At 49.4% G+C, this 26,969-nt stretch overlaps 2 protein-coding genes across 2 annotated transcripts in view; one reads left to right on the forward strand and one right to left on the reverse strand.

Annotated features, from left to right (window-relative positions):
• The first annotated feature begins 1,638 nt into the window (after window positions 1–1,638).
• LOC104294116 (tyrosine-protein kinase SgK223) lies at window positions 1,639–23,333 on the forward strand. The gene is made up of 5 exons (XM_009893679.1): window positions 1,639–1,993; window positions 3,391–5,216; window positions 14,222–14,379; window positions 17,817–18,556; window positions 22,003–23,333. Exons 1-5 carry the CDS (start codon window positions 1,709–1,711, stop codon window positions 23,038–23,040), a joined length of 4,047 nt encoding a protein of 1,348 aa, XP_009891981.1. The 5' UTR covers window positions 1,639–1,708; the 3' UTR covers window positions 23,041–23,333.
• A 3,053-nt stretch (window positions 23,334–26,386) lies between these two features.
• MBOAT4 (membrane bound O-acyltransferase domain containing 4) overlaps window positions 26,387–26,969 on the reverse strand; it is a 2,039-nt gene continuing 1,456 nt past the window's right edge. The window contains exon 4 of the mRNA XM_009893759.1: window positions 26,387–26,967. Within this exon, the coding sequence (XP_009892061.1) occupies window positions 26,387–26,967 (581 nt within the window). The remainder of the gene's footprint in view (window positions 26,968–26,969) is intronic.

The following is a 26,969-nucleotide window of genomic DNA, read 5'->3' on the forward strand; positions in this document are numbered from 1 at the left end:
GCGATTTGGTTAATTTGGACTCTGTGAAGTCCACGGAAAAACCTGTCTAATACAGTCTCTTCCCTAAAAAGCGAGAGACGTGCACCAATGTGATGGGTGAATGCCATTAATATTCCCTTCTTTCTGCTCTTTCATGAAACGGATCCTAATTTATCAGCCTGCCAGACAGAAAGAGTCTGCAGGTACTAATGCTTTAGCTGATCAAAGCCTCCCTTCCCAAAGGTGGCATTTGCATTCAGATGATGCTTGTGGGTCAGGGGCTCTCCCCCTCTTCGCTTTGTCCCAGCCAAGCTCTTATTAGTCTTCTTTCTTTTCACCATGCAATAGGGTGGCTGTTGGAGAGGCTGCCCAGGGCATTTCTGAGCCCCGAGGCAAGAGGCTTTACTGAAGTGAAGGCTGGTTTAGAGGTGCATGCAGATGCAAAGGTGTCCATAGCCATGGTGATGTTGCAGTATGCCAGCCCGGAGGAAGCACTGAAGGATCAGGCTGCTAAATTTTGCTCTTGTGCCATCGGGATTGGGGGCCGGGTAAAAGTGCCTGTTCACTCAGATACACTCGGGGAAGGAGCCTTAGTTTGCATTGGGGTCAGCTGGCCGGGAGATGATGACCTAAATTTGGTTAGGTGGGGAAGGACTCTGTGGAGCAATGTAGGAGACTTGTGTGCCCTGACACCCGTAGTAGCCGGCTGTGATTTTCCTGATCTAGTTGTGTTTTCTGATCTTCTCTTCCCTAATCCACTGAGCTTTGTGGGAGACCTCGTCTGAAGTGTCTCCAAAGTTGTTCGCTCCAGGTAGCTACTGGCTGAGTGCAATCAGACCTGGCTGTTCGGGGAGGGGGGGGCACAGGAATGCAGGAATGTCTTGTTCCTGGGGCATTTCCTCCTGGGGAAGGAAGATGGGAAGGGATCCTTGTCTGTAAGTAATCCAAGAGCAAAACGTTTCTCTCCTTGCAGACAATGAATCGTTTCAGCGATCTGACACTGTTATTTGTGGCTCCTGGCAGACCAGATAAGAGCTTTCTGCCAGGCACTTGCTCAAATCAGTGCCAGCCCCATCCTTGCTGATTGCCTTTCTCCGTTTCTCTGGGTGGGAGAGAAGCCTTTGTGTAGGACTGCAGTAATCCCAGTGGTGCTTCTGGGTGAGGGAAGGTTCTTCCCAGTCCCCCTGGTTACACTATCGCTGATTCTGGTTCTTATATCTCCAGACTTTTTATATTTCCCAGAGAGAGGATGCCTCTTTGGAGAAGGAATTCTTCCTGCCTGGCTCTGCTTGTGGGGCTGCGAACAGCTACTTCCAAGACTTCTTTCCTTTACCCTTGATCTAAACCTTGCACGTGGCTGGTTATACATGCTCGTTAAACAGGGAATTAAATCACATAGGAATGCTCCTTGCTTGATGTCTTCTCTATTACAGAGCTATGCTTAGAAGTTGAGGCTTTTTAAGTGATTGTGTGGGCTTTAGCTAAGCTGTGAAAAAAGCCTTGTAAACAATAAGCCTTTATGATGAAGGCAGAGTAAGTGTAATTATCACCTGTCCTATTAAAAATCTTCCCATTTGGGGGCATAACCAAACTAATCAGATAGTATTGTGCTTTTCCAGATAACTAGGTGGTCTTTAAGAGCGGCTCTGGGAAGCAAACGCAAAATGAGCAGCGGAGGACAGTGCAGAAGACGCAGAGGGCTCTCGGTCTGAGCCACGAGGATTTGAAGATGTCTGCGTGCAGTGACTTTGTGGAACACGTTTGGAAGCCCGGCTCCTGCAAAAACTGCTTCAACCCAAAGAGTTCCCACTGGCTGCAAACACCCCAAGACGTAGGAGCTTGTGGTGTGCTCCCGAATGGAGTTAGGACCAAGCCTGAGAGCCTCACGTTGGAAGACGAAGGTGTAAATACCTCCCCCTTCTCAAAGCCAACAATTGCTGTGAAGCCAACTATGATAAACTCAGATGTTTCTGACGCGTGGGCGGATGTGAATATGAATGCAGATCTGTCACAGGTAATGATTAATCCAGTCAAAGCATGACTTCCCGTTACTTACCTCTCCTTGGGAGTGCTAGGAATATCTGTTAAAACGGTTTCCTTCCCTTTGTTCTTCCTTCTGGTCTTGACTCAGGTTTTTAAACCTTATATTGGCTTCTCAAACTATCTTTGGCTGAAGCTGAATGAGATGTTGCTTGCAAGACATATGCAAAGGAGCTTAAAAATACATTGTTTGTTTAGGAATTTCCGGATTTTAAATGAGGATGTGGGTTAAAGCTATTTTCCTGGGAAGATATACTGAAAAGAGGTCCTGTCTAATTGCAGTCAGCGCTAATTGGATCCATGGTCTTTGCATGTGAGGAAGAAAGTGCCCTACCTTCTTAGCCCCGCTCCTTGGGCTCCCAACCTGTGCCAGAGCAGTGGTGCCCTCTGGGTGTAGCACTGCTGTCTGCCTGCAAACTGGCAAGCCCTGGTTGGAGTCTGTTGCTATCTAGAGGGGTGGTTCACTCCAGTCCCTGCCCAGTTGGTATCAACACTGTCACCCTGCCTGTGGCGTAGGTGTGCCTTGTCCCAGAGGAGAGGTAGGGCTCGCCGGCTCTCTTCTTAGCCTCCCGTTGCTCTCCCTTGCTCCTCTTCTAGGGATAAATGCACAGGAGCGCAGGCTGCCATTGTCAGTGGGATTTGATCTGTGTGCACAGATTTGTCCCCAGGCTGAGTTTTGCGCTATGGGACTGGGTTTTGCCACCCTGGGATGGGGGGTCGCTTCGCAGGCACGTGTTACCCCCTGCCTCTCCTGCTCCTCCTCTCCCTCGGCAAGCAGGATAGATCTCCCTCAGATGAAGAGATTTCGGATACGTTTCCCCACCTGCTCCCCAGTCCCTACTGCTGAGCGTAGCCAAGCTGCTATCCCAGGATAACCTGTGATAGTCTGCATCTGTGCTCCAGAGCGTGCGACTCCAAGAGCAGCAGTGTGAAATGAAACAAAAATAAGCAGTGGGAGGTGCAAATATTCCTTCCCTCTCTGAATTGTTAATTGCACGGTGATTCGCAGACAGGATGACAGGTTGGACACGTTTCTGGCAGTGAACCCACAGAGGGAGAAAGGAGAATGCCTTATTTCAGTGCATTGCCATTGTTGGTAATGCAAGGATTGCAAATGGTCCAGGAAATAGGGCAAGTGTAATTTAAGTAGACGAGGTTTGCAGTAGTTATTGGTGGGGTGAGCACAGGGCAAAACAGACTCGGAACACCAGAGGACTTTTCTGTGGAGGTGGGGTTTTTTGGTTGTTTTGGTTTTTGTTTTGTTTTGGGTTTTTTTGTTTTGTTTTGGTTTGTTTTTTTTTTTTTTAATATTTCTCTTTTGTTTTGCATATGCATATCCTGACGGTGCTCTTGTCTCTTTGGTCCGTGCAGGTCAGCTGGGGCATGGTGTCTGGCAAACACCTCCTTCTGAAATCGGGAGATGCGCAGCGGATCTGCCTCGACAATTTTGGCAACGGTGGTGTGAGAAAGCCCTTCCTTCACAACCAGCCAAGTGACTGCTTGTCTTGCTGTCCTCCTAGCTACTCCATGGTGGGCCTGCACAGCCTGGAGAGCCGAGTGGAGAGAAATGTCTCCATCCACAGCCTGGTGCTTGTGGGTGAGGTGGGCAAGCAGGAGGAGAGAGCCAAAGACAAGTTTGCCCTGCCACATCGGGCCCTCTGCCCTAATCCGTCCACCTTGGGGGACAGAAGCACCACAAACTCCAGCCCAAACCCTTCTTCCCAAGCCAGAGAAGGAGCAGCACTCCCCTCAGAGGGTGACTGCGGTCGTCTCTCCTCCAGCTTCGAAAGTGAAGGGGGTGAGTACTGTTCAATCACAGACTGCCGCAGAGAGCGCCCCATCTCACGGGAGCCGCGTTGTGCGGAGGGGAAGGATGCCCGGCACGAGAAGGAGAGCCCTGCTCCCTGCGGATGGCGGCAGTGGGATGCTCCAGAGATTCCCAGGCCAAGTGGCAGGGCAGTCAAGTTCAGCGAAGAGGAGCGCAGAGCTGTGAATGTGGCTTTCTGCATCACGAAAGACCAGGGTGATCCTCTCCCCTATGCCCTGTGTTCAGAGAGGAAAAAGCTGGTTCTCCACTCCGAGCCTGCCGCTCTCCCTGAGAGCATGGGGAGCAGCAAGGCAGCTGCCTTTGCTTTGTCCCAGGAGGACGAGGACTCACCTCTGCCTGGAGAGCCCTCTGCCACTGGAGGCCCCTGGCCTGAGGGTTCGAGCACTCCTCAGCAGGCTCTGGTGGAGCCGCAGCGCCCTCGCCTCGCCTCGCCAGCCCACGGTGATCCCATCTACGCTGAGAGCACCAAGAGGAAAAAGGCACAGCTGAAGGCTGTCAGTGGCCAGGCAAAAGCGGAGAAGCTGGCCCATGGCACTGGCAAGGAACAAGCTGATGGGACATGGAGGGACGGTGGCTGGACTTTGGGTGGTGAGAAGGAATATCAGGACTCCACCGGCCAGGTGGCAGCAAAGATAACTATAATGACAGCACACACCGAGGATGATCACAAGACAATATTCCTCAGCAGTCCTGACTCGGCAGTGGGAGTTCAGTGGCCGTGCATTAGCCCCACTTCCCACCCTGATTTTGGGATGTCGCCTGCCATTGAGCCTGGAGAGAATTTTCAAGCATCTGGAAGTGAAAACAGCCCAAGATTTCATCTGGTAGCTCCTGCCAGGACCTCAGCTACCGAGAGTCCTGCCATTCCCCCAAAGATGTCCAAAAACAGCCAGCCAGGCAGTGAGGGGAACCGTGTTCCCCCGGTAAGCTCCCGTGCAGCAAGGTTTAGTGATGACAACAGCCACGATGGAGCTGGTGTTCAGCTGCTGCCACGGAACTGTACAGATACAGGTGTCTTTGGGGTGTCCCCTTCTGCATGCGCTCATATCAATGGGGTCTCTGCAGAGGAGTCCAGCAGAGGCCTTGCAGGCTCATCCTACGACAGAAGGCAGAAATACTACACCCAAACGTGGACCAAGCCATGCCGGATAGAAGAGGAGGAGGAGCAGGAGGAGGAGCAGGAGCTCTTAACCCACCCATGGGCAGTGGGAGCTGAGAATGGAAGAGCTGGTGCTGACCTTGTGGATGACGGCCCCGTGCTGGAGACCCAGACTGGGATCAGCAAATCATCATCTTTCTCCTTTGATTTCCCTAAAGACAAGAGCAATGGTGTGGAGTTTGCACCACCACCACCACCACCGAAAAAGCAGTCCAGGTACAGCCCTTACAGCCCTATGAGTGTGTGTGTGTGGTGGTCTGTTAACCATTTGCAGACGGGATGTTTGCTGCAGGGATTGACTGACTAGGAGGTGCTTCCCATTCTTTTTTTCTTCCTTTTCTGTTCAAAGGTAGGTTTTCATAAGCACGGGAGGTGACTGCACAGCTGAAAAACTACCCATTTTTTTACTCTGAAAAGCTGTCAGATCTTTGCAAGTCCATGTTCAAATGCCATATGTACTTGCAAAAGCTCTTCAGGGCTGCACCGTAGGGCCTTGGGTCCCAATATTCAAGTGAGAACAAGGTCTGTGCCTGGTATGGCTGGTGTTTCGCAGGTCAGCTTCATTCTGTCTCAGCAGAGTCCCTTGTTGTTGAATAGGATGGAAATTTGGGGTTGCGAGCTCCTCTTGTAGGTGGAAGTGGGCAACTTCTCTTGGTGCTAATAGCAAGGGCATCTGGAATCCTTATTTTCAGTTTGGTTCTAATATCTTTTTGCTTTTGAGGTTAACTCTTGAAGCTCCAGTTTCCCAGGGAGGACTCCATGCCTGCAAGCAGGTAATTGTTGCTGGGCCAACGTGCTCTCATGATGTGTGGGAGCTGCCTGGCTTCAGGCAGCCTTCCCCTCGCCGCTCTCCTGGAAGTCAGGTTTGCAGGCAGGGTGACACCAGGCCCTACAAAACAAATGTGAATGAGGGAGAGCTGTCCATCTGGGAAGGAAGTAGCTCTGCTAAGCAATTAAAAAAACAGGCTACCGATACTGTGTGTGCATTCAGTATCTGCAGCTGTGTGTATCAAAAAAAAAAAAAAAAAAAGGAAAGGAAAGGGGAAAAAAAAAAGAGAAAATGGAGGAAGAAAAACTTATTTCCTTGCCATGCAACTAATGGATTAGGTTGTCTGGACATAGTGGAGGGATACTTTTGCATTCTTTGTGTGTCCTGTATTTGCTTTATTGCTTGTGTCGGTTTTGTTAGCTGGAACTGTCTGTTGTATTGCACAACAGATTTAACTCCCACTCCTTGATTTAAAAGTCGAGAGAAGAAGGGATAGGTGTTCAAAGGAAAACTTGCTCTTGGGGTCCGTGGTCAAGCTTATGCGTAGGCATCAAAGACCTCCAGGTTGAGACTGTGGTTGAGTTGGCCCATCCTTTGTTTTGTTCCCACTGAATTTTCAATGTTTTTAGGGTTAGCCCAGAGAACAAGCGTTTTAAATTGATCAAGTGGTGAAGTAATTAGGTTTCTTGAGGAAAGGGAAGGGATGAAGAAGAGGCTTTAGTTCTCTTTAATGTTGGGCTTCCTGCTGTGATGCTGTGTGCCTGCTGGAGTCAGAGGAAAGAAAAGGTCCACAAGCAAGCGAGCACACAGATGAGCCATATTGCCTTTAAATCAAAGAGGACACTAAAATGTGCTTTAGTTTTGACCCTGTGAACTTTCTTTCATGGCTGCTGCCAGTTGGTGTCTCCTGTCAGCCCATGGCTTGGCGTTGTACTTGCCACATCAGGTGTTGTTGAGGCCCAGCAGAGCTGTGATGATATGATGCTATCGAGCAGTGATCATTTAGGAAATGCCAAGTTGCCTGCTGAAACTCCTCTAGGACCTGATCCCTTCCCCTGCAGAGCAGAGGTCACTGGGCAGGCCGGAAGAGTGGTGGCACTCAAACTCAGCAATATACATCCACGCAACATCTTCCACTTGCAGTGCTAGGACTTCCTACTGCTCATGGAAGAGCAGCCATGCAGAACCCTTTGTACTGGGGGCAAGGATGCTTCCCTGGCAGTGCTTGGAGTCTCCTTTCTGCCTTCGTGAGGGCTGGAAGTCAAGGCAGGGGTCTCCTTGATGTGTCAGGGTGTCTCCTTGGATGAGTGACTTGGACCAGTTGTGCTCCAAGCCAGGAGCATGCCCTGCTGTTGCCCTCCATGTGGAGTTACGATCCGTCCTGAGGGGCATGGAGCATTTTCTGCTCCTTGGAGGGGCTGTTTCGTGTTCCTGGTATGATTGCCTGTGCCAACTGTAACAATTGCTTCTCAGTCATCCTTAAAGCATCTGTGTGCTAGAAAGCCTGTGTGAAAGCAGGCAGGGAAACTGAGGTCAGAAACACGTGGCAACCGTGACCGAGATCTCTGGCAGAGCCACAAAACCTGCCAGGTGGTTGAGGTAGGTGCTGGCATTGCTTTTACCCCCTGTGGCCATGTGTTGTGCTACATGTCTTTGTCTCCTGAACGCCTTGGTGCCTGCAGCTGAGCCTTGGGGCGCCTTACTCAAGGAGCACAGCTCTCCCTCTGACTACCAAACCCCTGCGCAGCCGGCCTGAGGACCGATTTGATTGGATGGCAGGTTTCGCAAGCTGTGCAAACCCAGCTGGTTGCTTTGTTTGTTTGCTTTGAGGATGCTCTCATTTTTGTCTCAAGCGTGGCTTCTCTGAGCATGTTGATGCAGGAACCAGGGTGTTGTTACCGGCGCGTGGTGGTGGGAAGGATGGCTACATGCACAACTGGTTAAAATCACCATAGCGGGATTGTGTTACCCTGGGCAGTCATTGCTTGCAGCTTCGGGTCATGAAATGACTCTCACCTGGTGCTGGAGGAACATCTCCTCTGATCCTCCTGGCCTGCAGCCAAATGCCTGAAGAAGGGAAGAGGTCTCGCACAGAAAGATGACTCTGAGACACACCCATACTCTCCTAGGCCCAGGCAGTCTGTGGACATGTGCTCATCCATGATGGAAGAACGACCTATACTGTTATGCTTACGTAGTCCCTCTCAGAGACAGATGCCACAGCCCAGAATGTTCTCTGGTGGCACAGTTGCAAAGGTTCCTTTGGATGGATGGAGATGAAGTCAGCGTAGACCTGGTTGTGGCTCAGGCTTGGGGCTTGGGGCTTAGCAAATCAGGGTTCGTTCCAGCTGCAGGAAAGGCATGTAACCATCCTTTTTCCTTCTAGATCTCAAGCTGCAGCAAGGTATTTGATTTCAGGCTGGAAAATGAAGCCTGCCTGTTTGACTTTCCTAATTAAACGTAATTGCTTATTTTAAAGAAAACTTGCATGTGTGTTCAAGCTAGTTTCAAAGCAGAGAAAGAAAAAGTAAGTCTGTAGATTTTGTTTTGTTCATCTTGGCTCTAACAATTAAAAGGAAAAAAAGTTTTTACAGGGTAAATTCCTGCCAGGCACGGAGGAAACTCTGTTTTTGCAGTAAGCTGTCTCTTAGGATGGCGGAACGAGTGATTTTAGGGAGTTTTTAAAGTTGGCACAAAAAGAAAAAGATAATAATGAATTTGTGCCTGTTTCCTCCTATATAAAGCTACTCCGGACCTCTTGTGACTCTTTCTTCATACAAACCTTTTTTCCTGTGTGTTGGAAAGATTATAGGTATTTAAGGCTTGGTTGGTCTGAAACAAAATGGAAAATGAGTTTAATTACAAGAGGAAAGAGATTGGAATGGGAAGACGGTGGCTGGTCTTCTTCCAAAAGCTGGGAAAGTAATTGGCCAAGGAAAGGGCTCACCAGAGGAACTAGGATCCCCAGGACTTACATGTGCAATGATGATTTAAAAGCTCTTCAGTGTGAAATGCTCTAGCATGGCCTTTATTTTCTTGGCACAAGGAATGAGTCTTTGCTGAAACTTATGTCTCTTTTATGCAGAGCGTCAGGTTAAACGATCCTCATGGTTCCTTCTAGCCTGCAAAACCTTGGCGGTTAATTTGTTTCATGTGCCTCTTAAAGAAAGGAAACAGTGATGCTGTTTTGCATCTTGAGCTGTTGGCTCTTGAGCTGTTTTCAGCATAATTAATACCACTTTCAAAAGGCAGTGCCTTAGACAGCTTCTGAAATTTGCTGAATGTACTCGCTTGGGGTAACAAAGGTGTGTAGTATGGCACATCCTGACACCCACCATCGCTGAAAACAGTCAGGACAAATGAGCTTGAGATGTGCCAAGACTGCGTGTTACGGTGCTGCTGCTGCCGCTCGTTGCCAGAGGGAACAGAAAACAAGAGCATTACAAAAAACGACCATGTTGGGAATTGGATCACCAGGAAAAGAGCCAGGTTTGTTTCTCGCTGGGGAGGTGGTGCTTGCTGTCTGGTGGGACCATGCTGTGTGTTTCTTGCCAGGAATCAGTCGGTGGCAGAGCAGCGCTGCACCTGAGACAGAATATTCCCGTTTTCTTACCATTCCCGAGGCACCCGTTCCTCTTTGGAGCTCAGTGTCAGGGCGTACCCCGGTGACAAAAGCAGATTGGTACATGGAGCTGCTGTGGCAATAACAAATGGAATTGGAAGTCATATGGGTCCCAAATTTTGACACTCTTCTCTGTGACTGTGGATGACAGCAGAGACTTGCTATTTGTTATAGGACAAGCCAGATTTATTAATAGTAAAATAATAAATAATAATAAATAAATGAATAAGAAACTCTGGATGGAGTTGATTGAAACACATAATTAATAATTAAATAAGTAAATAAAGCAAATAAGGGAGGGTATGGCTCGAGCAGGAGAAAGAATCACACTCCAGGATGGGGAGGGAATACACCTTTTGGATTCCCCCTCTGTTTTTTGTCCAAAACTAATTGGGAATTTCTCATGCTGCTTCTGCCAGTGGATCATTTTTAAAAGGTTGTGATTTATCAGCCAATCTTTTAGGAAAGGTTGTTTCTTTTAAAATGAAAGTGGTTTGCTTTTTTTTGTGTGTTGCCACTTAAAAAAAGCACAGAATTGGAAATTGAAATGAGATTTGTTGTCATCTTCACCACATCGGACCATTCAGTGATTTAATTTTTAACCCATCTACCATCTTAATTCTGCACCCCATCCAAACTTCCCCTTGCATCTCCAGATTCCAACCCCTTGTTTCAACTTAACCTTCACTACATAAAACATTTCTGGTACAGGGAGGAGCAGTGTAGTCCTCTGGACAGAGCCAGGAGCGTTTCAAAATGTTCTTTCCCTTGCCATGATTTTGGTTTGCCCACATTTGCCAGCTGGTAGCAGAAGGATAAGTACAAATCCAAGCCTCAAATGTTGTGTGCTCCTGTATGCTGTTTTTTAACTGCTGTGTGCATCCAGGGGAAGATGTTGGAAGAAACAGCAGTGGAGGGAGGAGGAAGATATAATTATTCACGTTTAATGATAGACAAGCATATGGTAGAATGGTGCTTCCTCTTGTGTAATAATTATGCCCAGCCATGTGTTGTGTTTGATGCTGTAGCGCAGTCTGGCTTTTCCTTCTTCCGCCCGTTAGTTTCAGTATTTTATTTTGGGAGGGGGTGTCCTGTTCACATTATCACTGGCCTTGTCCTGGAACGTGGTTTGGTTTGTGGTGGTTTGTGTGTGTTCTCTGCTCTCCTCTGCTTCCTTCCCCTGTTGCGTGATTTATAAAGCTCAGCATCTCTGTTATTTGTTCGAGTCCTGTCATCTGTGCTAAGAAGGAGCGGCCCCCTCCTGCCGACACAGCAAGGCTGGGAAACCCTTGTGATGGGGCTGCAGCGCGGGTGCTCCTTGTGATTGGGTCTCTGCGTGGGGGGGAGATGCCTTCCAGCATCCTCCACCGCTGCCAACAGGCTGTGCGTGTGATGGCACTGGAAAGGAGTGAGCGGGAGCCTTGCAGCTCTCGCGTCTGAGTCGCCTTCTCCCTCTCTCAAAACCTCCCTGCCCCTTGCATTTCTGGAGGGTAACCAAATCTGCGTGTCAAATCTCGGGCAGGGAATTCAAGCCGAAGGCACGCCCGGAGTCTGAGGGATCCCTGAGGCGATATCCCAAGGCACGTGTGCCTGCTGAGGTTAGGGGAGCCACTCTTTGGTGCCTGTCTCCACTCTTTCTCCAAGAAGTGCAAGGTGCACAGGTGGCAATGCTGGAGTCCCACAGCAGCATCCAGTGGGACCCTGATCTGTTAAGAAATGTAAAATTAAACACAAGGCTGTCACTCAAACACGCATCATGGGAAAGCCATGCCCTGGCTGGAGATGCAATGTGGGGCATGGCAAAGTATCTAGATCCCTCTGCAATATTATAGATCTCCAAACCGGGGTGTTTTGTTTTGGTTTGGTTTGGTTTGTTTTTTCTACAAGACCACTGTTCTCAACCTTGACTTGTTTTAGGCAGGACTATGAGAACTATGTGGAAAGCCAGCTGGATTAAACTGTTTAGGATGGGAAAACTGGGAAACAGTGAACGGAAAGGTTTACCCAAATATGCCAGTGTGTTGCATGGAGGATGCTGAGTAATTGAAGTGCATGTAAAGCTGTCATAATAATTTGGAGAGCTGGACATCCTGTCTTTTTAGGTTATTAGATTGGGAGAGCTGACTCTTGTGACCTGTTGTTTATGCACTGGCACATGAAGGAGGCTCTCGTGCTGCTGTTGAAGTTGCCAGTTACATTTAAGGTGCTGAGCACGGATTTTTGAAATGGAGGTAAATTAACCACTGCTACATTTTTCTGAAGGGGACTGGAGCCCACAGGTTTGAGCAAGCCAGTAGGGGGGCAATCCCACTGATTTCTTCAGGTTTAAGGCAGATCGATGCTCTTTATTTCTGATATCCTTTGGTGAAAAGGGTGAGATGGAGAATAGCCCTGTGCCCTTGCAGTCACGCATGGTGGGAAGGACAACTAGCAAAGCAGGCAAAGTTTGGGTTAGCTGTAAATCAGGATCCCACAGGCTGATGCAGCGATGGGCTGTTCAGCTCTTGGGGTGGAATTTTACTGAAATAGGAGAGTTTGACCCTAGCAAGTGTTTTCAGTAATTGTTTGGTATAGTGGGCAGTATTTTAATCTGTGCCGGCTGCAGTCTGGGCTTCAAGCAGCTCGTAGGAAAAGAGGGACATGTAAGGCAGAGGTATTTCCAGGCAGTATTAGCTGGCCTGGCTGTAACATCTGAAACAAGAGCAGGATGTCGTTTAAGCAGCAAACAATTTCTATTTCGGTGTGCCTGTTCAGGAACTGCATTTTACATAAGTCACAGCGGTACAGAGAGGAAACGGGGCTCTCTGTACATCTGACTTCACCGCAACGTTGAGCTCGTCAAAGGCAGCAGCCAGCACCGTTCTGGCAGACGCCGCGTTGCGCCCAGGTTGCTTTGGAGGAATAGGTGTGGCTGCCACACGGTGGACCTTGGACCCCGCTGAGCAAAGTCCCATCTCTCTCTGAGTGCGGGAATGGTAAGGCAGCTCTGCGGATTTGTGTTTAAGTGATGGGAAGGAAACAGAAATGCACATCTGTGCAAATCGATACCGGCTCTCTTGCAAAATCATCTTCTTTTCTTATGGATTCAAATGCTTCCTTGATTCTTGCCAGGTCAGACAGTGCACCCACATGGGTGTGCACCCATGCCTTTTTTTCCCCTCCAAATTACCAACAGTTAAACGTCTGAGAAAGTTATAGGATAAAGGTATGTCTTCATAAGAAAAAAAAAAGTATTTAAGTCCAGTTGGTTGCTTTCAACAGCATTAATTGTAACAGAGCTGAAAACCTCAGTGTATGTCTCTTGCGCTTTCTCTCTCTCTTTTTTTTTTTTTAAACTGTGACTTGTATGGTGCATCGCAAAGTTTTGTAAATCATCCCCAAGAGGCTTGCTGTGGTAAATTCATCACTGGTGCAAGACCAGTGTCTCTGCTGAGTTATACCTGAGGTGGTTTTTAGAGCCTTATTTTCATCAGCCCCTGAGTATTTTTAGACTGAGGCTGCTCAGGCAAATGAGGAAGTCTGGCAGAAGTTTCTTCCGGGCTTCTCATACACTCTGCTCTCCATGTGGTGGTGTGGACACGAGAGTAAGTGCTTTGTCTGGATGGGGAACGAAACATTTCTCAATCTTCAAATAAAAATTGCTCGTGGCATCCGCTGTGCTTGGGGGTTTTGGAAGAGGAGAGATCCTGTGCGCGTGAACAGGGTGCCACAAGAAAACGGTTGTGCACGTCTTTTGTTTGTCTTTCTCAGCAGCCATTCAGCCGTCTGATTAGGAAACGCCGGATACCTTCCAGCAAGATAGCTGGTGGAAGTCCTTTTTCTTTTTTACAAGTCTGCCTCTAATCTTTTTACATTCTTAATCAACAACGTGTTGAATTTTATCAGCAGATTGGCAGTTTTACTTAAAAAATGTGGACCGATAACCTTCGTTTGCTGGCTGATAGAGAGTCTGAACTGTACCAAAGCTAGGAGTGTTTGTGCGCTGATGTGCTGCCCGATTTCAACAGTTTCTGTTGTTTTCCAAGGAGGAAAAAAAAATGAAGAAAATGCAGGGGAAATTCTTTATCTTAGCAAAAAGTCCTGCTTGCCTACAACTGATCACTTAAACTGTGACCTGTTATAAGCCCAGTTTACGGTTTATTTATTTACTTTTTTTTTTTAGATGGAAGCTGCATAGAAAACTGTAGGTCTTACAGTAAAAGCTTCACGGTAGGTCTTGAGTTTGGCAGACATTTGTTTTCTGCAGAGGAGCTTCTTCATTTGGAAGATGTCAGTTGTTACTGTGATGCGCTGAGGAGACAGCAGCTGCTAGGAATGGCCTCTTCTTCCACTTATGCCTCCACCTTGAAGGAATTGGGTTCTGACACCCAGCTTCAACCTCCCCTTCGGTAAAATGGGAGGAGTGATACCACTCCCTTCCCTTGAGAACTTTACTGAAGGCGAACACTGGTGGGTCCCCACTTCCCAGTGATGGTGGGATGTGGTCCAGGACCACAGGCAAAGGAGGTGCAGACTGGGGCTGGATGCTGTTGGCTCAGTGGTTGTCTCTCTGCTCAAGCACAGCTGGTTTGTCATGGGGGGCTGGCGTGGGGGCTGCAAGGCTATAACCTGCTCAGTGTCAGTGGGATGCAATCCCCAGGTGCTGGAGAAAGAAGAGAAGTGCACAGGAATGAGGTGCTGTGGCATGGTAAAAGGCTGCACAGTGTTTGTATAGATGGGCAGGGACCAAGCTAAGGCTGCTCTCGGCTTGAGGCTCCATGCACAAGTATATGCAGGGTATCTTTTGGCATCTGTGTCCTGACTCTTCTCTTTCACTCTCTCTAGGCACGCTCTGAAAATGAACCCGAATAACGCTGAGTTGGAGAGGGTCAGCAACAGCTCTGCTGAGAGCCTCAGCCCACCTTTCAGGAGCGTCCATGTCAGCTTCACGGCTGGCTCCACCGACAGCCTCGACTCAGACACACAGACCGGCAGCGATGGCAGTAAGTGACTGTTGGGTGTGGAAGAGGTAGCATCAGACCTGAGGAAGGAGTTACCTCCATCCTGAGGTCCACTGCTGGGGCAATATCCTCAGAGAAGGGATCCTGAGCGTCTAATCACCTAGTTCTCCCAGCAACCCTTCATCTTTCCACTTCTCCTACTCTTCTGCCTCTTGATGCACTTAAGATGAATGTGGCAGAGTCAGGCCACCATTGTGGGCTTTTTCCTCCTTCATTTGGCAAGTGCCAAAATCATTCATCCTGTAGCTCTCCTCTTGTCTGGATAAAACCTCCATCTGAAAGCAATTGTCCTTATCCCACCTGTGCTTCATACATTGCACGAGGTGTTAAGTAGCCCTGCCATAGAACTTCTTCCATAGATTTGAGGAGTACCAGAAGGAGTCTTATGCTAGAGGTGATCTCTCCCTCTCATTGTGTTCCCAGCTATTTCTTGAAGGGGAAAAAATCTGCCTGCACTCGTTTAACTGAGATTAAAAAATACTTACTATGAAGTCACTTGTTTCATCAGTGCGTAACTTAGACATGCACTAACGTGTTCAGCAGCTCAGAAAGTATTTCCTTTGCAAAAGCAGCCTTCGTGTAGTGGAAGTTCTGTCTTTCCAAGAGCAACAATGTGCAGCAATAAAATTAAGAGCCAGAGCTCTGGAAACTCCATTTTTCTACCACTAACTTGGAGTCTGAGAATGAGACCATGCCAGGAAATTGTACAGGGGGAAGAAAAACTCACATATGTTGGATCTTTACTTGCTGGGCACAGAAGCAATTTACTGTCAAAAATGATATGGGACAAGAGGATTTCTCTGCCTCCACTAACAGAAGCAACTGTTTCAACTCATCTTGGGAAAGCTGAGTTTTTAAGTGAATAACCCAAATGCAGTTTTTCTTGCTGATGCAAGCAAGAAACTATGCAGTCAGTCACTGAGTGAGGTGAGCTCAAATTAATTGCCTATGCTGTCAGATGTTAAAATATGAAGAGAGGGGGAGCTTTTAAGCCCTTGACATGCAGAAGGACTCTATGCTGAAGGTGCACAGTACTGTTAGGAAAGTTGTGAAAGGGTTTCATTTGTTATCCTGTGCTTGGGGCAGAGCCCAGCAGCACATGAAAGAAAAAAAAAAAGGTAAGAGCAGTTTGGCATTTGTGGGCTAGGCATGTGAACCCGTTGCTAAAGCTTCCAGCACTGACATTTGTTCTGTAAGACTCTGTCAAAGTAAATCTTGCCTCTTGAAACAGGGATTCAGCTGCGTGTCCTGGCAGAGATGCCTCTGTGGAGTTGCTCTTGGGCTTCATGCTGAAGAATTTCTCTTGGCTGTATCCTCTGTCAGAGCCCCTCGGACTGGAAGTGGCAAGAGATGCCACGCTGAACGATCCCTACCTGTGGCTTCTGACAGGGTTTTAACAGAGGGGATCTTTCCCGTGGACCAGGCAGGGTGTGATGCAGATGTCTGGGTTTTCATTAAAGCTTGGGCCACGCATCTCTGTTGAGCCATGGGATCCACAGTTAACTGTGCAGCTGCAGAACAGTTGAAACTGGAGAGAAGTCAATTGCTCGGCGACTGGGTGTACAACGCAGGGAGACACCTGGGGCAAGGACCCAACAGGAGTCGGATAGCTTGGCACCCAGGAACTGAGGCAAGAGAGACACGTGCTGATTCACAACATTTCCTACAGAGCTGTTTCTGAGCATGTTGTCAGAAATGGGGTGCCGAAACTGCCTTGCATGGGAAGCTCATCTTCTGCAGAAGCTGAAATCAGTGCTGCTCGTTCCTGGGGTGTATCTCAACCCTGTTGCTTGGGATGGGGTGTTTAGCAGCAGGAGTATACAGGCAGCCTTGGCAGTGGAGGGGACAAATGAAAATTGATCTCATGCTACCAAACTCTGGTGGGGAGGGACAGGGACAGATTGTGTCGACATCCACTCCGGTAGCTGAGAACTAGGGGACCTGCTCTCACCTCATGTAGTCTCAGGTGGTGAGCAGCTAACAGGGATTGCTGTTCTAGCACAGCTGGTATGGCTTTGAGTCTGCATGTGACACACCAGGACAGGCTGGGAGCGCAGGGATCTGAGCCTTTGTACTTGGAGGTTGTGTGTGAGAGCTGGTGAGTCACTAGGGTTGTGACAGAGACAAGTGCCTGCTGCAGGCTGACATGGATCTGCCCCAGGGCGTTCCTGTGGAACAAGCAGAAAGCCACTGTGAGGACGTGCCTGCTGGCAGCTGAACCCTCACCTGCAGCCTTGTGAGCAGGAAGGATGGCTTGCTACCGCTCTGCAGCTTTGGAAGCTGAGTTCAAAGAAAGCAACAGAGCCAGCTATCTGCTGAGCTTGCTTGGAGCAAAACCCCACCATGCACACCTCAAGTTCTACACTTGCATGCAAGGTGTTAGCAGAGCTCAAGTTTATCAAGAGTCCCACCTGTCATTCAAGTGGCATAGAAAATTCTCTGAAATAATTATTTCTCTTCTTTGAATTTCCCCTGCAGACCCCTCCACACCTCATTCATTCTGTCTCCATGACCTGAAATGATTGCTCTTTATTTCAATATCAAATCATCTTTTGGTTTTGTGGGGTTTTTTTCCTTCTCCTTCTTCCATGACGTGCAACTGTATTACGTGTCTCCAGTCTGGCCAGGGTAGGAAAACAGCTGCTACAGCTGCCTGAAATGAGCCAGCCATCCCATCCCAATCTGTGTGCAGATGGCATGTGGAGCTATTTGGGGTTTAGCGGTGTGTAGTGGGGCCAGGCTGCTGTCTGAGCAAAGAGGTCCGCAAAAAGTTGGGGGACAGACAGTGGGGAGGAGGCCAGATTTTTTTCAGGAGGATGGAAATTGCCAAAATCCCAGGCCTTGCCTAGTGACCCTTACCCAGTGTTAGGCAGAGTCAGGTTCAATATACTTCTTGGGCTGCTCTGGTACAGCTGGAGGACCGGAGCTGTGTAGTGTGAGTCACTCTCTCCTTATCATGCTGTGCTGCTGAAGCACTGGGTGGCAGCTCCCAGGTGAAACAGGCTGTATTTAAGAGATTGTCCTCATATCCCAAGTGCTTTGTTCTTACCTCCCCAGGGATGACATCACAGGTTAAATATTTACCCTCTACTAGCTTTTTACTACTGTATATGCAGTTCATAGGGGAGGGATTTCGGGGGGGGGGCAGAAATTTCTCTAGAGAGCTGGTTGCCGCCTGCTTTGCAAACCTGCCATATTAAACTGGATTAAATCCCTAACCCTTTCAGTGAAGCTTTGCAGTCGTGAATAGATGAGGACTGTGCACTAGGTTCAGATATAACCTGGCTTGCTGCTTTGTTCCCAGCCAGGACCATGGGAGAGGTAGGGTGTGGCGGGGTGGCAGGGATATGGAAAGGGACCTGCACACACAGCCCACAAGGGCCACTCATGGCATCTTCTTGTGTGTCACTGTCTCCTAGGGCACTCGTCTGAGCCGAACCACTCGCCCCCTCCAGCTGAGAGTCAAGTGTTTCCTCCCGTCCCTTTCCTTCCCGCCTCTGGTGAGGATGGTCCCTCCTCTGCCCCCAGCTGCCCGCCCCCTCTGCCCCAGAAGAAGACAGTGAGCAGAACGGTGTCCTCCCCAGATGGCTTCTTTGGAGGACAGGTGTCTTCAGGCAGAGCAGCGGGTGCTGCCAGCCCCAGGCTGAATGTCAGCCACTCGGAGAGCAATGTCTGCCTCCGAGAAGAGCCTCCCTTTGCCCACCCAGCCAGCCTGGGGGGCCGCCCCGGCGCCTTCTCCTCCTCCGAGTCCCTGGAGAAAGGCTCCAAAGGAAATGGCTACTGGGGCTCAGCCACTGGTAAAAACACAGGGGCTTGCGTGCCCAGCAGAAACCTCCAGTCCCTCTCCTCCTCGCAGCTCAGTGTGTCCAGCCAGGTGTCATCGGGCTCCAGCCTCCAGCTCCACAACCTCCTGAGCAACATGGACAGCAAGGAGGGGGTGTACGCCAAGCTGGGGGCGCTCTATGCCGAGTCCTTGCGCCGTCTGGTTGCCAAATGTGAGGACTGCTTCATGCGGGAGCAGAAGAACGAGCTGCACTTCAGTGAGAACAACTGGTCGCTCTTCAAGCTGGCGTGCAACAAGCCCTGTTGTGATTCAGGGGATGCAATATATTACTGTGCCACCTGTTCCAAGGACCCTTCTACCACCTATGCTGTGAAGGTAAGCCCACACACAGGAGGCATCCAAGCTTGTCTCCATCTTCCAGCTGGGAGGATGAGGCAAAGAGCTGCAGGGTTCAAGGCTGCATGGGCGTTTGTGGCTGAGCCGGGACTGAACCTTCGAACTTCTTTTTCCCCCTTTCTAGTATATGGATTTGAATGAATGAGTGGGAAGCAGACTTAGTGGTATGCCTTTGAGAAGCACCATCAGCACCCAGTAGCTTGTTTTCTGTTTGTCTTTCTCACAGGTGAAGTCTGGCAAGCAAAACCCCTTCCAAAATTGCCACTTTTTCCCTACCACTTGCAAAAGTTAATTTGGAGAAGTATATTTTCATTGTAATGAATGCCAGTCAGATGCTTATTGCTGCAGACTAGTAGGGTCTGAAACCCAACCAGTTTCTCTAAAAAAATGTTTGTGCAAATTCTATGTTGTAAATTCAGAGGCATTCGCCTCTGATGACACAAGCTGATGAAAGGCTGTTCAAGAGACAGTGGTTTTGCCTCTGCCTGCCTTTTAAATGGAGGGTCTGACCCAGAAACCATGTGAGTGCTTATATGATCTTGAAATTACAGGCGTTAAGATATTGCAGATCTCGATTAAACAATGTGAGGCTGACCCAGACATGCTGTGTAAGGTCAGGTCTGAAATATTTTCCTGTAACTCTAGAGAATCCATGTTTGAAATGGAAACTTGAGGTGCAATAGTTCAGCTCTTTGAAACCTGGATAAGCAAGCTTATCCAACCCGTTCCATGGACGTCCCATGGATTTTGGGTTCTTGAATGTTACTACTTGAATATGGAGCCTTTAATTTCTATTCTGACTTAACCCTAGGGGCATCTCATTGCTGCTTACTCTTCAGGTTGTTTTCATAACCTAAAGTAATTCCCCAAAAAGCATTGTCAGAGATGCATTAAGCAAGAAAAAAAAATTCTCTGCTGAATCGTTTCCACCATTATGAACCCCAAGGGGATATTTTAGTTAAGTGATAGCTTTAAAGCCAGTTCATATTCTAAAGGAAGTACGGTTAACCCAAAAGGGGGGCTGTAAATAACCAGAATGGAGTTAGATGAGACCTTGCACCAACACCCCTAGTCCAGCACTCAGACCTGCAGCTTCCCTTTTGTGTTATACCTAAACCCATTGCAACTTCCCTCCCGATACCTGAGAGCTGCGTGGTGAACTGGTGTGCCCCTTTTCAATCTGTGGTTCCCTGTGGTATGCACATACCTTTGCTCTTGCCTGCTGCGTTAGGTGGGGTTCAGAGGCTCAGCTCTACGGCTGTAGTGCATGAATTCTTGCCAAGGCAGAAACAGCATGTTTCAATCTCTTAACGGGACTGCACTTTTGTCATTGTGTGTGATGTGGGCTTACTCTGTGCGCTTGGTACACTGCGGAATACCTTAACAAAGCCAAAATCACTCCAACACTGTGACAGTGTAAAGTGAAGTTGTGTCTGTGTTTACACATATGCATGCGTACACCTCCTGCAACATTCCTGTATGCCACCTTCCTTCTGGTAGCCGAAGTAGAGAGTAATTGTGAAACTTCACAACCAGCTGATTCCTAGCTGCCCCCTCCTGGCTTCTGGTACAGATTTTCCAACATGAGAGAGATCACAGACTTGTAGTTTAAAATTGGACTTGGAGAGCTTGTGGGCAGAGGATCTGACTCAAGCCCAAGGAGCCTGCTGAGGAGCAGGAGCCAGAGGTTGGGCTGTGCACAGGCAGACATGGCTATGTATAAAACAGTCAGAAGGAACAGGGTTACTTGAAATGGCTTTAGAGGAATTAAGCCAAGATACGCTCCACGCCTTGGCTTCTTTCTCCCCTTAAAGATGCGTGACTAAGCCAGCCCCAGGCTCCTACTTGGAGCTTGCTGCATGGAGGATGCCTCTGGTGCAACCAAAGTCACAAAGAATGGCCTGCCGGGGAAGATCTCCCTGTCTTTGTTTGGTTGCAGTTATTCTTCCTGAGACTTCTCCCTTGCAGGACTTCATCCTCTTTTCCTAAGACTTACAAGTCTTCCCTACGTGGGGATGAACAAGCAGGCTTGTTCGGCAGAGGGCTGGAAGTCCTCCTCCGCCTTTGGGAACCTTGTGCGTCTTCCTGCGTCCCACTGCATTAATCTGCAGTCTGCCTATCTCTCCAAAGCTTGTCTTTCCACAAAATAAGCATGCGGCCACGGCAGGGTATTTTTGTTTAGAAAAGAGAGGACAATAGGGATTTGAAATGCCCCGTCTCCACAGTATCGTCTCATCTGAGTGAATTACCTGCAAATGCCTAGATTCAAACCCTTGCTAGAGGAATACAAAAGCAGCCCACTTCTCCAGCTCCTCTCTATTCCTGCGTTTATTTTAACTCGGAGGCAAAATTGATTTCTTGTCCGATTTTGCTCGCATGCTGTGACTGGCAGTGGCACGCTCCAGGGTTTGAAACCTTTTATGCTGAGTTTCAGCCTGTTGCTGATTCCTGTGGGTGAGATATAAATACAGTGCTAAATAAAAGGAAAAAAAAATAGTAGTGGATAATGGAAATGCCAGAAGGCCCCATACACTAATGGATAGTCCTATAATAAACCTGGGACTGAGTTTGTTTAGTCTTTAATGCAGTCATAAAGCTAAAATACAGAAAAAAAATGAAGATAAAAGTCATGCGGGTTTAAGAGAATCCAGATTATAAAATGCTTTCTTTCCCTCGAGTTTGCTGTACGCTCACTTATTTCTAAGCCTTTTGTTAACTCCCACTTTCTCTGGTGTTTTTTTCCTGTGCTGATAAGTACAGCTTGTTGCTGGTTTCCCTTAGCCATCGATCAGGGGTTTGAAAGTAGTCACTGACACAAGGAAGCAGAGTGGTTGAGGAGGATGTGAAAGTGGCTCCAGGGCTTAGGACCAGACAAGGGTTAGGTGGGAAGAAACTGCTGGAGGTCTCTGTCCACTCCTCACTCCAAACAGGGCCACCCTCGCAGCCATGTCACATTGTGTGGGGCTTCATCCAGGCAAGTGTTAACCATCTCCAGAGACGCAGGCAGCATATCTTCTGCTACAGACTTTGCTTTTCCCTCTGCAGAATGTCTCTTAGGTTGCAGGGGGGAGAACTCGATGACATCCATGATGTAAAAGCTGTGTTGCTTCTGTTGGCAACGCAATAGAGTCTCCAGAAGTTACTCGTGGGAGAATTACCTTCCTCCTTTCCTGCAAATACTGGGCATTGTTTCACAAAGGAAGCATGCCCAGAAACGCAACCAGACATATGGTTGCTAAGGCTGCAGTGTTACAGGGCAAGAAAGATCCTCAAGCTAGGAGATAGTTTGAAGTACTAATGGCACCAAAGTGCACCCTGCTTCTACTGACGTCTTCCTTAGCATCTGCAAATCTCAGGTCCCTTTTGGTCCCTGACCTGTCTCTGTCAATGGCTGATGAGACTTTTCTTTTGATCTCTCCTCACAGATTTGTAAAACCCAGGAGTCCAAGGTGGCTGCTTCGTACTGCAGCCCTGCAGTACCAGTCCACTTCAACATCCAGCAGGACTGTGGGCATTTTGTGGCCTCTGTCCCCTCCAGTATGCTGCTGGCCTCAGATGTGGGGAAAAGCATGCCTGGGGATGGCTTCCATCCCTCCCGCACTGCCAGCGAGCACGACTGTGTGGTGGTCATCACCCGGGAGGTGCCGAGCCAGACCACTGCTGACTTTGTGAGGGACTCGGTGATGTTGCACCAAGCCAAGCCCGAGCTGTATGAACGTCGCGTTTGCTTTTTGCTTCTCCAGCTCTGCAATGGCCTGGAGCATCTCAAAGAGCACGGTATCATCCATCGTGACCTGTGCCTGGAGAACCTCCTGCTTGTTCCCTGCAAGCCTCCCATGAGCTGTGTGAAAGCCAAAGATGACAAACACTTACCCCGCCTCATCATCAGCAATTTTTTGAAAGCCAAACAGAAGCCAGGAACTGGAGACTCCAAACTGAAGAAGAGTCAGGCCCGGCTGGCCCCGGAGATTGTGTCGGCTTCTCAGTATAAGAAGTTTGACGAGTTTCAGACTGGTATTCTCATCTACGAGCTGCTGCACCAGCCCAACCCCTTTGAGGAGAAGGTGCACCTCAGGGAGCAGGAGTATAGCCCTGACGACCTCCCTGCTCTGCCCAGCCTGTCCATCTACTCCCGGGGGCTCCAGCAGCTGGCCCACCTGCTACTGGAAGCGGATCCCATCAAGCGTGTGCGGATCACTGAGGCCAAGCGGATGCTCCAGTGTCTGCTCTGGGGGCCCCGGAAAGACCTCACTGAGCAGCCTCTCAGCCACGAGGAAGCCCTCCGCCGGGTGCTTCAGAACTGGGTGGACATGAAGCGTGCCCTGCTCATGATGAAGTTTGCAGAGAGGGCTGTGGACACAGAGCGGAGCATTGAACTGGAGGACTGGCTGTGCTGCCAGTACTTAGCGTCTGCTGAGCCGGCCTCCCTCTCACACACGTTAAAACTGCTGCAGCTGCTCTGACCTTGGAAGTGTCTGGGAGGCAGCTGAGGGCTCCTGGTTGCCTTGCGGCTAAAGGTGCACAGCCCCTTTGTACGCGAGAGGCTTGAATCTCGGCTGCAAATACACATTCAGCTCCTGCCCTGCACTTCGATCAGAGTGCACAAGACGTGTTTAGTACCCTCAGCACTGTCAATTTGCAAGCAGGCAAAACTGGGGACCTACCCCTCTTTTGGGGGATTTTTTTTTTTTTTTTTTGGTATGGTATGGTAAGTCTGTGGACTAATAAACTCCTGCCTGCGTGTGTGCATGTTTCTAATGAACGCAATGTACTTGAGTTGATTTCTGTGCCTGTGGGACAGTCCTTTGATCCCCATCCCCACTAAAGCATCAGAGCCTTTTTGCCCGGGAACACCACCCCTCTCCAGAGTGGGCGGCAGGGATGAACTGTTGGTTGCTTCTCCTGGGGAGCAAGAGCAATTCACATACTGCTCCTTTGCAAGGAAGAACCAGGAGTGGCTTTCAAATTCACATCTTGCGTGGGTTTTGGCATCCTTTTTGCTTCTCACTTTAAAAACAAAAATTACTGCTTGTTTCTGTGTATCAGGTATATTTTCCCCTGTGGGCAATTCAATATCAGCTGCCTATTACCTTTGTTAGATACTAATGCAGCATGGCTTTCCTGTCTAGTGGTGCAGCCACACAGGCTGTTGACTGTGAAAGGGTGAGAGAGAGCCCAGGATGGGTCTGTTTGAGGATGATGCTGCATGCTGGGAATTACCCCTTGTAAAGTTAATGAAATGGAAAATCCCCAATTCACCTCCAAGGCCTTGGGGGGGAAGTCAGGGCCAGGTTGCTTTGCTTTCCCCATCCCTCCAGCTCCCTCCCTTCACCTGGTAATTCACCTGTCCCTTGTGTCTAGCATTTATTTAATCCCTTTATCGAGAGATGAGCTGGCATGTGAAAGCCCAGGGCCACTTGCCTGAGGTCTGGGATGGTCTTATTGCTGCTGGTGTTTGAATTAGAAACGCATAGGGCTGGGTGTACTGTGGACATGCTCCTCCAACAGATGCGATGCCAGAGCAGCACGACGGAAGAGGGAGAAGCTGGCCTGGCCTCCCTCCAGCCCCTTTTCCTCCATCCAGACACATAGCAGCCACTCAGCTTGGTAGACGGGCTATGCTGCTGCTCAGAAAAAAATGGGCTTTCCAAAAGGTTGTGGGCTGCTTTTACTCTTCCACCCCAACACGTGGCAGAAATGAGCTGCCCTGCATCTGGCACCAGTTCTGCAGCCCTTGGAGAAGAGGTAAGTTTGGGACACATGGAGAGAGCCCAGCGTCAGCTTAGCTGACACAGGATGTCACTCCCAGCTCAAAACAGGGAGAAATTAATGAGCACTTTCCTCCAGCCTTGATTCACCTCTAGATCCAGCCTGCTTTCTTGGGGGAATTTTAATTCCCCCAGTTTTTTGACACTTCATACACTTTCTGTGAATCTTTTCCAGGCTTTTTTTTTTTTTTTAATCTGTTTGGCTATGGTTGCTGTTGATGGGAGGGGATGGTTCCTTGGCTGGGCACCCATTTGCAATGAATTTCCCCTGATCCCCTTAGGGAGGAGGCCATGCACGTCCCTGCCTGCTGAAAGAATGTGGGATGGCTCCAACTGCGGCCGTCGGGAATTTTTTTCATACACTGGCTTTCTTGTGTCTGACTCTTGGGTCCACTTCCTTCCAACATAGGTGGCAGGAGCCTTCTGGCTTGGGAACCACTGTCCTGTGGACCATTCTGGACACATTGCGCTGGAAAGTCTGGCCCTGGCTTGCTGCATGTGGTCTCGCATGGGCCAGCAGAGTGATGAAACAGCTGGAGAACATGCCTGAAGGAGCCCAGCTTGTTTTTCAGAGATCAGACTCAGTTTCTAAGCATGGATATAGGGAATAAGTTGGAGGCAATGCTGCAGGACAGCACTGAAGGAGGCAGGGCCTGGCCACGACAAATCCAAGCTGTGCTGGCAAAAGGGACATTATATGTGGGTCAAGCGGCTTGCAAGGCTTGGGTTGGGTACTCAGTGAGACTCAAGAAGTAGCCCAACATCTAATCAACCCACATAAAACAAGGTTGGATTCATTTTTCATGTTTAGTTTCAATTTAGTGACAAACACTGATAGAGGTATTGGCACAGGGCCTGCACAGTGTGGGATGTTAACCTGATCAAAATGCTCTCTTTGAGTTTGGGCACTTGAAACTGGTTCTGGTGTTGGTCCCAGTACCCTGCAGCAGCATGCCCAGCAGACAAGAGACCAACAATAGTCTTGTAGCATTTTCAGCTATATTATTTTAAGATTTGGTGGGTAGCTTCTCGCTCTCATATAAACAGAAACTCTTAGCTCGATGCTTTCCTGATACCTTCCCCTGTGGTAGCTCATGCTTCTTCTCCAGTCTGAACAGTCCTAGGCTTTTGGGTCCTACACCAATGCATGAACTGGAGAAGTGCATTAGGGTTTCTGCTGTGTATCTTTGTGGGGAAAGCAACACCTAAGCCTTGGTTGAATGCCACAGCAGAGTCTGAGGACTTTGCTGGCTTACTCCCCCTTGCCTGTGCTGTCCTCAGCATACCATGGGCAGTAGCCCTCCTTTTCCTAGCAGGCGTTCTTGCCCCCTTGCCCAGGATCATCTGCAAGAATGGTGGAGGGGATGGTTCATCTCCCTCTTCACTGTGTGGCAGGGAAAACAGCTGACTGTGCCCTGGAGGTCAAGCATGTCACCCACTTGGTGCAGGGCAGGTATTGTAGGCATTGGCTAATTGGGAACACAGTTTGGAGTCTACAAGCCACAGGGACAGTGCTGAGGGGCAACTGCTGGAGGAGAACTGCAGACCTGTGCATCTTGGTAGTACTGAGGAAAGGGGTGTTTGTTGTTTTGTGCTGGCCCAGAAAGACTGCCAGCCCCTTTCCCTGTGCCCAGGCTCCCAGTGGTTGGTACACACAAGAAAGGTGGCAAGGCAGCTCTCTGCCAGTGCCTGCTATCGCCGTGGAGGACAGACTCCCAGGTGCTGGACATAGTTGTGGCACAGATGAGTTTGGTGGGGAGGCTGTGTGTTTCCTACATGAGATGAAGCTGAGACCCAAAGCCCCAAGACAAACATTGGGCAGGCAGTGCTGCTAGAAGCCCTCTTGCCCAGTGATCTTGTGACCTTGCCTCCCTGCTTCAAAGCATCCCTCAAAGCTGGGGGATATCTCAGGAGCAAAAGCCAACCTGGTTCTCCAGAGACGCTGTTATATGATATTGCTTTGCCATTGCACTTCTTACCCTGCGTGCTCGTGTGTGCAGGGATATACCCCACCGGCCTCACAAGTTAGCCCAGGACAGGCTCAGTTCTGCTTCAGCTTCTCGGCAAGCAGCAGCAGCAGCACGAGGCCATAGGAGAGGGGAAGGATGCTGTTGCAGGAAGCCCACAGCAGGCAGAGTGTAGAGAAATTCTCGGTTTCCACAGCCACCAGGATGTAGGCAACGATGATCTGCGTGAAGACCCAGGTTATGCCACGGTAGAGGAGCTTCACACCCTGGGAGGTGGCGCGGGCGCTGAGGAAGGGATGGATGCGGTAGTCAGCCTCCACCATGACAGCCCAGCACAAGAAACCAAAGACCTGCCCAGGCCGGAGGCCGTGCCACCAGGCAGAGAAGGCAAAGGTGGCTAGGAGCGGCTGGACCGGGCAACGCTGGAAGACAAGTCTCCTCAACCAGCGGGATGTGCTCTTGTTCCAGGTTCGGGAGAAGACGGCCAAGCGGTGGGTGGTCTCCAGTGTCCACAGGTCATGGAGGGAAAGGTCTCCCTCGCCTGCCTCTGGCCCGAATCCCGCCACCTCGAGGAGGGCCTCATCCAGCACCCAGTGCATATAGTAGGCCAGCCTGAGGAGCAGGGCCCGTGCCCAGAGGCAGGGCGAGCGCGCGGCT

The sequence above is a fragment of the Charadrius vociferus genome, unplaced genomic scaffold (genome assembly GCF_000708025.1).
Source record: "Charadrius vociferus isolate BGI_N301 unplaced genomic scaffold, ASM70802v2 scaffold59, whole genome shotgun sequence".
Taxonomy (NCBI): domain Eukaryota; kingdom Metazoa; phylum Chordata; class Aves; order Charadriiformes; family Charadriidae; genus Charadrius; species Charadrius vociferus.

Bases quoted from the DNA above. Each gene is read 5' to 3' on its own strand.
- LOC104294116 (XM_009893679.1), top strand. From the start codon at position 1,709: ATGTCTGCGTGCAGTGACTTTGTGGAACACGTTTGGAAGCCCGGCTCC. The intron at 1,994-3,390 runs GTAATGATTAAT...TGGTCCGTGCAG, and splicing joins TGAATGCAGATCTGTCACAG to GTCAGCTGGGGCATGGTGTC. The intron at 14,380-17,816 runs GTAAGTGACTGT...ACTGTCTCCTAG, and splicing joins ACAGACCGGCAGCGATGGCA to GGCACTCGTCTGAGCCGAAC.